This window comes from Desmodus rotundus, chromosome 5 (genome assembly GCF_022682495.2).
Source record: "Desmodus rotundus isolate HL8 chromosome 5, HLdesRot8A.1, whole genome shotgun sequence".
Lineage (NCBI taxonomy): Eukaryota > Metazoa > Chordata > Mammalia > Chiroptera > Phyllostomidae > Desmodus > Desmodus rotundus.
In genome coordinates, this window is record NC_071391.1 from 107,251,539 (window position 1) to 107,264,579 (window position 13,041).

General features: G+C 43.8%; 1 protein-coding gene across 2 annotated transcripts in view; it reads right to left on the minus strand.

The window, feature by feature from the left end:
- Positions 1-7,800: 7,800 nt before the first annotated feature.
- Positions 7,801-13,041, minus strand: part of KCMF1 (potassium channel modulatory factor 1) — a 75,882-nt gene continuing 70,641 nt past the window's right edge. For both annotated transcript variants that reach the window (XM_053923681.2, XM_024558450.4), the window contains exon 7: positions 7,801-9,894. In XM_053923681.2, coding sequence (XP_053779656.1) covers positions 9,633-9,894 — 262 coding nt within the window. In that variant the 3' untranslated portion in view covers positions 7,801-9,632. The remainder of the gene's footprint in view (positions 9,895-13,041) is intronic.

Here is a 13,041-nt window from a genome sequence, read left to right on the forward strand (position 1 = left end):
TGCTCATTTGCCTCCACTGCAGTCAAGCCTTGCCCATGCGGACATGTGCAAGGTCGCCCGGCATCGAAGCAGAGCAGCTCCCCTGAACTTAGCGTTATCATCTGTAAGATGGGGATAGTAAGAATATCGAACACAGGTATGTTTTTTACTTGAGATAAAGCTCATAAAATTCACCATTTTAAAGGCTGCAACTCAGTCGTTTCAAATATAGTCACCGAATTGTGAAAGCATCAACACTACCTACTTCTAGAACAGTTCACTGAAAGAAACCCTGCACCATTAGCAGGTACTGGACAGTGGACACTCTCCCTTCTGCCTGGCCCTGGTGACCATCAGTCCACTATCTGTCTCTATGGGTCTGCCTATTCCGGCCACTTCATGTCAATGAAATCATAGAATAGGGGGCCTTTGTTTGGCTTCCCTCACCTAAATGTTTTCAAAGTCCTTCCCCGTGTTAGCCTGTGTCAGCACTTCATTCCCCCGTCCGGCCGAACGGCACTCCACTGACGGGATAATCACGCTTTGTTTGCCCGGTCATCGCTTGAACGACGTTTGAGTTGTTTCCATTTTTCCTGATGTTTTCTGTAGATGTGCAGAAGCTTTTTAATTTGATGTAGTCCCTTTGTTTATTCTTTCTTCTATGCCCCTAGCCCTAGGGGATGCATCGGTGAAAGTATTGCTGCACGGGATAGCTGAAGTTCTCTGCCTATCTTCTCTAGGACTTTTATGGTGTTGTGACTTACATTTAAGTCTTTTATCCATCTTGAATTTGTTTTGGTGTATGGTGTAAGTTGGTGGTCGAGTTTCACTTTTTTTTTTTGCATGTAACTATCCCAAACATATGTTTTTAATTATCTTGTGTATACCTAGGAGTAGAATTGCTGGGTCATATGGTAACTCTGTTTAATTTTTTGAGGAACTGCCAAAATCTTTTCCACAGCAGCTAAGTCTTTCATATTGGTATGTACTTTTAAAATCATTTTGAACATCTTGGCCCACAATATTCATTCTTTCATAAGTATTTACAGAGCACCTACTATGTGCCAGACATTATTGTAGACACATAGGGAGATAGTGGTGAATAACAGAAAGGTAGCATCCACACGTGTGTCTGTGTACGAGTGTATGATGCATGTGTATATGTGTGTATATGTGTGGGTGGAGGGTCAGATGGTGGTATGAGTTGTGGGGAAGGGAACTAGGGAATTCTGGGAGGCTTGGGGGGGGGCATGGGATGGCTACTTTTAATTGGATGGTCAGGGAAGGCCTTGTTGACAAACAGGAAGGAAGGGAACAAGAGCCTTCCAAGAAAAGGGAACCGTAAAGGCAGAAGTCTCCAAGCTGCAGCCTGCCGAGGAACAGGTGGCAAGCGAGGCTGGGGTGAGGGGAATAAAGAAAGTAGCAGGAGCCGAGCCCAGAAAAGTGACGAGAACCACGTCCTGCATGGCCCTGGGGCCACGGTGAGAACTCCGGCCTCGCTCTGAGAGGGATGGGAAGCACTGCAGGGGTCTGAGGGGAGCAGTGGCGGGGGCTCACTGGGCTCTAAGGAGCCAGTCCCACTGCTGTGTTGAGAAGAGATTGGGAATGCCGGTTGGGAGATGTTGGTGACGATCCTGGTGGGAGATGACTGAAGGCGGCCCGCAGTGGAGATGGTGAGAAGGGTGAGTCAGGTCCTGGATAAGTTGCGGCAATAGTGCAGGAGGTTCGCTGATTAGGCAGGTGTGCAGTGAGAGGAAAAAGAAGAGTAGGGAACGATCCCACCAGGTTTTGGTCTAAGCAACTAACCGGAACCAGCGCCATGCCAGCAGAACCCCGAGTGCCTGGCACTTGGTAGGCACAGTAAACCGAGTACAGAAAAGGTGGTGGGATCCTCTGTGAGGGGTCAGTCAGCGATGCCTACGATCACCCGGCCTAGGCTGATACCTCTCTCCCCTTGAGCTCAAGCTCTTCAGATAAGAATCTTGGCTTTTCATGGTTTTTACTAGGTCACCTATTCTCAGGGAGGTTTTTGCCTGAGATCTTAGAAATGGTTGAAGGAGGGCAGGGAGCGCTGTCTTCTGGAGTTGGCTCCGCGTGAATTTTGTGTTGTGTTCTCTGCCTTCCTACCTCCGCCTGCCTCTTACCGAATGGTTACTTTGCACCAGACACCGTATTAACACGTTATTTAATACTTTTAGCTTAATTTAATAGTGAAACACTAATTAAGGTTAACTTGACCAAGATCACACAGCTAGGAAGTGGTAGCCCAGGATTGGAACCCATGTCTGTGCTTGTAACCCTGCACCGTATCTTCTCCCAGTTCTGGGTGGGTGTCCACTTGTCGCCAGCATTTCTGTGGGAACTGTGTTCAGAGGACAATTGGGCATTTCCAACTCTAAGCTTTAATTCCAGGTGTCTATGCCCCAGGTTTTTCCTTAACTTCATCTTTCATTCCACTTGATTTTGAGCCTCATCTACCGCCCTTTATATAAAATTGTGCATCTCTTCATCCTCACTATGAATTTTAAATTCTATCCTTTGGTCAAGGAACAGCATCACCTCCCTTATCTCTCCTTGGGGCAAGCAGTGGTATTAATCCAGGGGATTCTGCAAATGTCACACTCCTGCCCAGAGTTGACTGACCAACTATATTGCCCAGTGCTTGCCTCCTAGTCCAGGCATGACTTGAGCACTGAGAAAGAGAAAGACAAAGAGGGAGAGAGGGAAGGAGGGACAGACACTGACTTGTTCTTCCACTTATTTATTGGTTGTTTCTTGTATGTGCCCTGCCCAGGGATCAAACCCACAACTTTGGTGTATTGGATGACGCCCTAACCAACTGAGCTACCCAGCCAGGACGATTTGGGGACTTTTGAGGTGGGAGAGGGGACCTCAAGATGATGAGCTGAATCCTAATTTCTAAAATGAAAATCCATATCCATTCTTATTCATTGCACTCTTTCCAACTTCTCCTTCCATTCTTTCTCCTGACGCCCATGTTATGGCTGGTTACAGAATTTACAAACATCTAAAAGCTGAGCATTTCCCAAATACTTTGCTCAAAACTGCCCTAAGTTGTACTTGGAATGTCATATAACAATGTCTACCTTATAAGAGGTGAAAAGTAGTATTTGTCGCGTCCTTTAAGAAACCACAGTCCGCCCTCGGCTGCACTGAAGGCAATTTGAAATGGAGCGGCGTGAACAGAACGTCGGCCGCCGCATGGAGGGTTTGGGTTTACTCAGGTGGACCTGTTTGGTGCTCTGTAACCATAGAACGGTGACCACTTGGGAAAAAGCACTACAAATAATTAAGACTCCTTGAAATACGCTAAAGGTGTTCTTGAAAGATACACTCCACCTTCCTTCAGAGACTCCACTTCATCGTCTCAACCCCCAGAGCCCTAGGCTAAAGTGAAAGGCTCTTTGAAGTGAAAGGATGTAAAAAATTTGTGCTTTTCACCAATCTCTTTTAACTCTCTCATTCACTGAAGACAGCTGAGTGTTGAAAGAGAGAGAGAAAGAAACAATGACAACCAAGAAGCCAACAGAGACTCTGAAGAGGAAATAAAATTACTAAGGATCAAGTCTTGTTCCTTTGCTGGTCCTGGGTGAGTTCTCTCATGCTCTTCCCGATGAAGTGCTGGAGGATCCTTCCAGTTCCTTCTTTCTAGTCTCACTTGTCCTGTGAAGCTTAAGTAGAGGGAGTATTCTAAAGTCCTTTTCTGGACCGAGGACAGAAGCCACACCTTCACTTCTCAGGCTCCGCATCCCAAATGCCATCAGCCTGGGTCTCAGGGTAACCTGGGTCCTGAAAATTCTGTAGGCAAATGAAGCTAAAACTTTAGATGTCGCTGGAAAGGATTAACAAAACATGCACACAGACAGAAGAAAACAAGATATTCATGGGGCATTGGAAACTATAGAAATCCCCCGTAGATCAGCTAAGACACGGATACCACAGAGGTCCAAGTCTTGAGCATTAATTACATCTTATGATATAACACAGCATTGAAGTCAAGGATATCCACACGGATGCAATGCAAAGTGATGTAACACAAAGTGTGTTTCTTTATGTAACCAAGAATATATTCCAATAAAAATCACTGATAAGCTGGTGGGCCAAGTGATGATGTTATAAAAAATAATCCATACAAGGGTTTAGTAAACCAGTCGGGGAGCCTGGTGCAATGTCTGTAATTCATTTTAAAGTACTTTTCCAAGGTAAGCCCTCATTCTAACAGTGGTCTGCTAACGAGGTGGATGCTATCCGATTGGGCTTGGCTCCAGTAGCAGCTTTGACAAGCTCTTTGGCAACTGAACAGACTTCAATTAGCACACTGCGTATCCAAAAACGGGTTACTGGTGAAACTAGTGTCTTGCTAATTGTCACGAGCAGCTCCCAGACAAAATTAAGTGTTCAGGCCTGGCCAGGATAGTTTATGTGGTTAGGGTGTAAGAGCCCGTGAAACCGTCATCCTGTAGGTAGTGGCCGGTGCCTACTTCCTACTTGGCCTGGTCCACTTGCTGATCTAGCAGTTTTACAAATCTTAATTTAGGAATATTGATACTTCGACCTCAAGTCAACCTTTTGTACAGCGTGTTGTCCGGACATCTAAAAGCAGAGTTGGGACTTCAGCTTACAGAATGGGACGTATGGACTGTTTTCATGCCAGCTTTGTTATTAAATGCAGACTGATGTTCTATGCGTAAGGTAAAATCCTAAAGACACTCGCACAAATCTGGTAGCGAAGTGTAAAGGAGTAGCTCACTCACCAGATCAGACGTCACCAGATTTATCTACCAAATGCAACAGGCTTGGTGACCTTTGAAAACACTCCCAACTAGATGAGGGAGAAAGGCTTTTAAGTAATTGTTTCTGAAGAATTCTCTTGGGATGTGGGTGGGAGAAGGGAGATTGTTGGTAAAAATTACAAGCTGTAAACGATGCTTAGGCTTAGACCAAAGCTCTGAACCTACTAAGTTCAAAAAAGAATGGCATGGAAGAGAGATCAGGGGTGAGTGTGGTTTGTGTAGACACAGGAGCCAACAAACCATAGGCCACATCCAGTCTGCAAAGGAAACCATGTAAACACTAGGTTCCTGTCGGTCGGTAAAGGGTTAGTACAGACCTCAGACTAGCAGAGGAAAACTGGGTGTAGGTCCCCGGAGAGCAGCTCAGAAGGATTTGTGCGCACACGGCCCACACAGGTTTCCAAATCCCCGTGCATTCGTCAGTGTCTGCACCATTTGGGCATCAAGTTATCAGGGACGCAAAATCATGGTCTTTTTAACCAAACACTTTTTAAAACCATCTGCTGAAATTTCAACTGACTTTATAAAACTAGAGGACTGGAGGGGAACACCTACTTTGTAATCTGAAGCCGCCACACCGCCCACCTGACAATACCTGGGTACAAAGCCACGTAGATTTCAGGTTCTGGGCCAGCTTCTCTGAGAAAAGAACAATCTTTCAAACTGGAATCTGCTAACCAAGTGGCAACATCTACATTGGAGGCCTGCAGCGGGGCTCCTTAAGTAAGGGATTCCCCAAGCTCATATATTTATTTATAGAACAATTATTTGACAGAGATGGGCAGAAAAAAACAGAAGAACTAGGAGTTAACAGGTACTAACCGGAAACAAAGGCAAGGCATTGCTTAAGCACGGTTGAAGTCGATGGGCACAAGGGATCCATTTTTATTCTATTCTGAAAGAGGTACTCAAATTTGGCTCTGGAATACTGTTATGAAATTACTCGGATAAGGCCATGTTTAAAGCCACAGAACTTCACATTGTCTCAAATGACCAGAAAATCTGCACTCTCGCTCCACCTCGCGTTCCAGCTCTGACTCCCCACTCCAACCTAGAGACAGGGCCACAGTTTCGTCCTGGGGACGTAACTGTTTTGGGTTTAGTGCTAGTGGAGCTTTAGAAAGAGCAGAAAAGCATGGCCTTTGTGCCCGCATCAACATCAACTTCAGCATGTAATTCTAGGAAAATTTCATACCTACTGTTCTAATAATGAAGTAAATTTTCATGTGCCTCCAGAATTGTACATGCCAGTAATTTACCAACTCAATCAATTCAGCTATGGGGCTTTCCCTCACAACACTGCACTTGTTCGTGGTTTTAGCAGCACCCACTGTTCTATGTAGGTAGTTTCTACACGTTCCTGATTCACAGGCAGGGCTGCGCTAACCTATGACTCCAGTGACAGACTTTTTACTGAGTGCTTTTCAGTGGCCGGGATCCCGTTCAGGTCCCTTTTCTCCAACCACCTCCCTTCCTCACTGGCCCTTTAAGAGGTATGAACTACTGACGTTTACACGGACCCCCAGAGCTGTGGAGTAGAGTACACAGGGAAGTGGATCCTTGCTGTGAGGGGCCATGAGAGCTGCCGGGCCCTTTGCTGCTGTTTCTTGTGGTCTACAGCTCAGAAAAACGACTGCTGTGCACTACTGAAAATGCGAGTGCCGAGAGGAAACATGGGGCTGAGGGGACAGCGAGGGGAATGCGATAGACTTTGGTGTTGCTTCTGTTATTCTAATAATGCAATCTGCTATCATAAGCCACAATTTCTTGGGGGCCGTAGGGAAATGGGCTTTCTCTTAAATTACCTGAGTCTAATTATCAACAAGAATCCACTACAGTTAGTAAAACTAGACTCCCAATTCTGTGGGTTAACAACAACTATACAACCTAAATCCAAATCCAAGTATTTCACTGTAGCCAGTAACAGAAATTGTATCTTGTGACTATTGCCATAAAAGTACAGGAATGTCCATCTGTTCAGAGTTCAACTACTTTAGGAAACTAAATGAATGACAGTATGAGGAAGTCATGAGGTAGATGCCACTATTTTGGTCAAATTGCAAATTCCATTGTTTTCTGCGACTAAGCGCCCAGGACTGTGACGCTCGTGGGCCCCACACATACGAGAGTCCAGCGGGAAGCACTCTGGATTCTCGAACACTCAGCACAGTCTGTTCCATAAATCACATACACAGAAATACACATTCTCTGCAGGTCTTCCTCTTTACTAAAAAATTTTTTTGGATTCTCGGAGTCATAACATAAAACTCTTCCAGAATACTTTGGACAGAAAGATTGAAATTATTAACAAAGTAAAGACAAGCGCTGTAGAACACTTACAAACTTATTATACCCTAGAGGCTCAAAACTACACAAAACAAAACCTCTCCAAACTCAGGATCTGGCAGTCAGAAATTTGAAGGGGTAGCCAAAATAAACAATGGTATCTTCATTTTGTCTCCTCTACATCAAAGTCTTTGCAATTATTATTCGGTAATTCCAAAAAGATAGGTTAATTCAGAAACTAAACAAAAAGGACACAAGAATTTGAAGGACTTAAAATATATATTTTATATTGATAGTCTGTGTCTTTCTGTCCTAAGATAATACATGATTATTGATTACATACAGGACGAGGTGAGGTATCTGTAAAATAGCTGGTAGAAAATAATTAATATACAGTATTTGACATGAGATGGAAGCTTATGAACCTTGAAGTCTTCTGAAGTGTTAAATTCATCACCTACATTAAACTGCCCTAAATGAACTTAGTTTCCTCAAACCACGTTAAAAAAAAAAAAGGATCTTACATTTTCCCATCATTTGTGCAGAAAAGGGAAAGCATGTAATTGGCAATTTCTATTTCTCACATCCAAAGTAATGCATTCACACAAAATCAGGACCTCTAAGTTTAGCATAAAAAGAAAAAAAGATACTGGACTAGAGATATAAAATCTCCGAGTAATGGTTAGGCTAATTCACCAACAGCAAAGAAATTCAAGTGGTCAACAGTCTTGAAAATGCTTTATTGAAATGTGTGACTTATGTGCAGAAGATGTGTTTGAAAAGACCACAGCTTGAAAACTGGTTTTTGAAACGTTTCAACAACCAATTGAGAAAAAGAAATCACGCCTGGACTTGACTTCTAGCAGAACCAGAAGCCTGCTGTAAAATTCTCCTTGAAACATTTTCTGTCAGAAATTAAAGAAAACGAAGCTATTATAGTTGGAAACTGTTGGAGTCTGAAGTTGCAGAGGAGAAGCAACAGTTTTTTAGACATGTGGGGTGAGTTCCTTTTTGGTTACATTTGGATGAACATGGACTTCACAGTTCTCGGAAGAACACCGGAGGGTGCTCACGTCTGTACGCTTGTCATGTTGCAGACATGGAGAAACACGCACGAGAAAGAAAAAGGGCTGAGGGAGAGGGAACTGAGAAAAGGGCTCAGAGAACTGAGAACTGGAACGAGACATGATTAGATTAAGTCTGGTTATAAATTTATCAGAAGCTGTGCGCACCATTTTTTAAAAGTCCTAAATTTACATTCCAAAAACTGCCCCCCGAACCCCAGACCCGCTGTCCCTGCCTTGGAGCTATCGTGAAAGTCTATGCACAAAAACTGCAACAGAAAATAAAAAATATCCCGGCCCATCCAAATCCCAAAACAAACCCCAAAAAGCTGTACATTTTTTTACACATAGGATTAATAATATAGGCATATAGGTGGCATGATTCAATTAAAAGGCTTTACTTTTTATGCCAGAGAAAACCCAATAAATAGAAGGTGCTGAAGTTAGCGTTAGGAATTTGGTTGTAATGTATCGACAAACTCTGGGAAGGCAAACCCTCCAAGCTCCCCTGATACTGATCTGTCTCAGCAAACCACGAAGCACATACATAAATAACACAAAATGTGATTGAGAATGTGAGATTTTCAAGAACAAAGACAACATAATTCAGGTTAATTTTGTTGAACAGTGAATAAATGGAATTCATCTACACCCAAATAAAACATTGAACAATTGAAAAAAATTTAAACAACCACAAAAAATAAGAACTTGAAACGACTACGAACAGGATTTGTTTTCAGGGCGCACAAGCACCCTGCAGCAGATTCCGACAGTAGCTTTACCGGTGTGTCTTCTACAGGTGAATTAACGACAGGCTGAGCTCCACGCGAGATAATGAACAGGGCGACAGGACAGTCACACAGGGCGGAGCGCGACACCTGCTACAACCCTCAGATTCCACCGCAGAGCCGGCTTTATGCGTAGGAGGCACACAAAGAAAGGTGATTCAGGCAGACATTATTCAAAAGCTACTTCATCAGGTAACTCTCTTGCCGCGTAACCATTGAATAATGTTTGGGAAAGCTTTGGGCTTTTATTTTTGTTTAAGTTTTACTCCTTGTATTTAATTTTTTAAATAACAAGGTCACTAAAACTCATGCACGCTGCAAAAAACCTCATGCAGTAGTTAAGGTAAACCATCCAAGCAGTTTTTATTCATTAATATTCATAAATACACACAGCAGCTTCATTAGAGATTTCAATTTCCCTCTTCGGTTTGAATGTGGAGTATTAGGAGAGCCTTTTGCATGGCAAGGTACAGGAAGCAGAGGTCACCCCTGCACTGCTACCTACATTTACCTGCTAGAAGTAAAAATTAGTTATGTGGAAATGATTATCATATATATTTTCTCTCTTCCTTTTGAATGTACACAATGTAACAAGATTGACAGACCTGAAATTACAATCACCAAACAAACCCAAGATAGTTGTTGTCCACTTTCATTGGCAAATACAGCACAGAGGACATTGTCTGCGAATTGGGATGTCATCAAAGAGGAGGTGGTGGAGGCTCATTTCCTTTATTACTCTCTTTTAAATTTAGGTTTTCTAAAGCAACATCTAAAGGCATAATATCTACACAGCCCATAGCACCAAAATCGGCCATCTCCCCCCGTTCATCCTCGTCGGAGGAGGAGCTCTCCTCGCGCACCAGAGTGGACAGAAGGAGCTCTTGGACGAACAGGCTGCGGTCTGCACGCTCGCTTTCCATGGACTGGCGCTCTGTTTCGGACATTTTAGGATCGTTCAACCTGCGTGAGTTAAAAAGAAAAGACCTTATTGGACAAAAGTCAATGGACGACGGCACGTGAAATTTCTGCGACGTCCTGCACTGCGCAAGCTTTCCAGGTGTGACACTCAGAACCCGAGACCCCCCAGGACACCCTGCTCTAATTTGCCGCCCTGGTTTTCCTGAGGCCCATCTCACACTTGTAGTGTGACCCTGTTACCCTGAGGTGCAAGCGGTGCTTTCATCAGGTTCAATGAGACAAACACATTGAGACTTCTCGTGTTCCCTTCAGAGAACACATGGTGAAAACTCTTGTGAGGAAAACAAAATTTCTAACAGATTAGGTGCTTGGGGCAGTAGTGATTTCCTTAACCGGGATTTCACCTGTGGGTAGTAAAAACGGGAAATGCAGCGACCCTGGTGATAAAGACAAAATCTGTAGTGACTAGAATATTTGACTGAAAGGAATTCCTAAAGTTTCTTTGACTCTTCTCTATTACTGCGATATAATGCTTCCCGAAATGAAGAAGCCCATGAGGGCAAGAACCGCCCCTCACAGCCCCTGCACACTCCTCCATCCGAGGAACTGGTAATAAGCAGGGCTGACCTGAGGCTTAACGGCCGAGAATGCTTATCTGCCTGGAGACAGGACAGATGGTTAAGAGTTGAATTCTTACTACGCAAAATTCTGCTTAGTTTCAGTACTGATTTTATTTCCTCTACATTTTTAGTGGCAAAGACAGACAGGAAAACTAGCTGGGGCGATGGAGTCAGGAAAACGAACAAAACGTGGAGAAGACGGTGGGCAGTGAAGAGATCCAGCAGGCGTGCAGGACAGGAGCTTCTCCCAGAGAAGCCAGATGCACGTGGAGCCCGCAGACAGAGCTGCTCCACGCTTCTTACAGCTGGCACCTGCTTCCACTGTCTTTCCTACATGAAAGGCACAGAGGCTTCCCCAAGTTAACAAGGGAGGATACACACTGGGCACTTACAATGGGCCAGGCTCTGTTCTAAATGCTTTTTGTATTATCTCTTTTAACTCCTGTGAGTTAAGTCCTGTTATTATCACCATTTTACAGGAAGAGGAAACTGAAGCAGAAGTTAAGATGACTTGCTCAAAATCTCATAGCTGTCAAGTTGAAAACCACTGAAAAGATTAAATCTATGGCTCAGAAGACAAATTAAAAGATCCAAATTTCAAAACTTCAAGATAGCAAAAGGATGTGGAAGGTAATTACATAAAAAGCTATTAAATCTACAGTGGAAGAAAATGACTGATGACATTAATGGTTAAAACCAAACTGAGAGCCCTGGCTGCTGTGGCTCAGTGGCTGGAGTGCGGCCTGTGAACCTAAAGGTCCCCGGTTCAAGAGAGCACAGGCCTGGACCGCAGGCCAGGTACCCACTTGGGGATGCAAGAGGCAACCGATCGAAGCAATCGAAGTATCTCTGGCACATTGATGTTTCTCTCCCTCTCTTTCTCCTCTCTCTAAAAATAAATAAAATCTTAAAAAATAAAAACCAACCCAAATTAAGAATATCCTAAGAAAGTATCTAATAGAATAGGAAACTAATAGGCTACATATTTTCAATCAAAAAATGTAAAAGTGTTAAGAACTGAAATACATTCCACATCCTTAGCTTTAGAAAAGACCTCTAGTAAAGAAAAAAAAAAAGTCAAAGCCACTACAGAAAAATAAAGGACATGTAGAGGACTTTCTATGTAGTAAGCAGGAACACTGGAGACATACAAGCTGAGGCTCTAACCCTCTGGAGAGCATATCAATCCAACATTACTCCTTCGATTTTTAGGAAATGACTGACAAAATGTCCCATTCCCGAGAAGCAGACAGAATCTGGTAGTGGACTAGGACTAGGTTAGCTTCATTTGGGATCTAGAGGTAACTGCAAAGCTGTTAAGGAGCTTCAGATCGGGGTTAGCGAAACTAGCTGACTTCATTAGTAAGACTGACACCTGACACAGGCACTTAATCATGTTCTCAAAGGCCAATGACCCCCCAACGACAGTGTCCTCACCATGGGCTCCAGGGCTGCACAAGCAGAAACTGCCCCTGGCCAAGGAAACCAAAGATGAGGCTTGAGCCCCACACAGGTCACACAAGTGTGTGAGCGGAGACCAGGATGTCCCCTTGGGGACACTGCAGCCACCCCTGGCCGTGAGCATTCACAATGCATGTTAATATGTTATTTGAAGTTCTAGAAATCCAATGGTAAATAAACTATTTTTGTTAGTTTTGCCCAAACTTATTCATCAGGGGAAAAAGAAATGTACATAAGTAACTACATATATTCCTTATAATATATGAAACACAGGGAGCAGTTTTTGGGAAATACTGCCTTAGGTAAATCATGAGTCAGGAACAAATGATACAATGAAAGATGTGGAAAGCGGCCTGCAAGGTACTACGCAGTGTGAAGTGTCAGGTGACAGACAGAAGGGGGCCTTTGAGAAGGCACAGTCAGAATCACCCACACCATACCCTGCGAGCCGGATGTCTAGTGTAGAAAACTGAGCAGAGAAAACTCCCCTATCGAGCCGGCAAGTGTGGAGCTAACAAAACAACACAAAAACAACAACAAAACAAACAAAGGGGCGAAGGTAGGATGTCTTTTTTCAATTTTTTTAAAAAATTTACTTTGATTTTAGAGAGAGGGGGAGGGAGAGAGAAAGAGAGGGAGAAAAACATTGATGCAAGAGAGAAACAGCGATCGGTTGCCTTCCGTATGTGCCCCAGCCAGGACTGAACCCGCAACCCAGGCATGTGCCCCAACCAGGAATCAAACCGGCGACCTTTTGGTTTGCAGGACAACACCCAATCAACTAAGCCACACTGCTCAGGATGGAAGACGTCTTTCCTAATGAGCGCTGTAAGATATCCGTTCCACCCACAGGCCAGTGAGCTCTCAGTGCGTATGCACATTGGTAGGACTCCTTTTTGAGGTAGGTACCTAGATCTGGCAAGTGATACATGCTTGCTGCTGGTCAGGCCCTGCAGGTCAGGTTACATGGCAGCAAGCAAATCTATCTGAAACACGTTCTGGTAATAACCAGGCACCGTAACTGACTTTTGCAGAGATAATTCAAAGGTAAATTCCCTACTTGAAACTCCCGGCCCAGACCTATAAAAAAAAATAATGGGTCCCATTA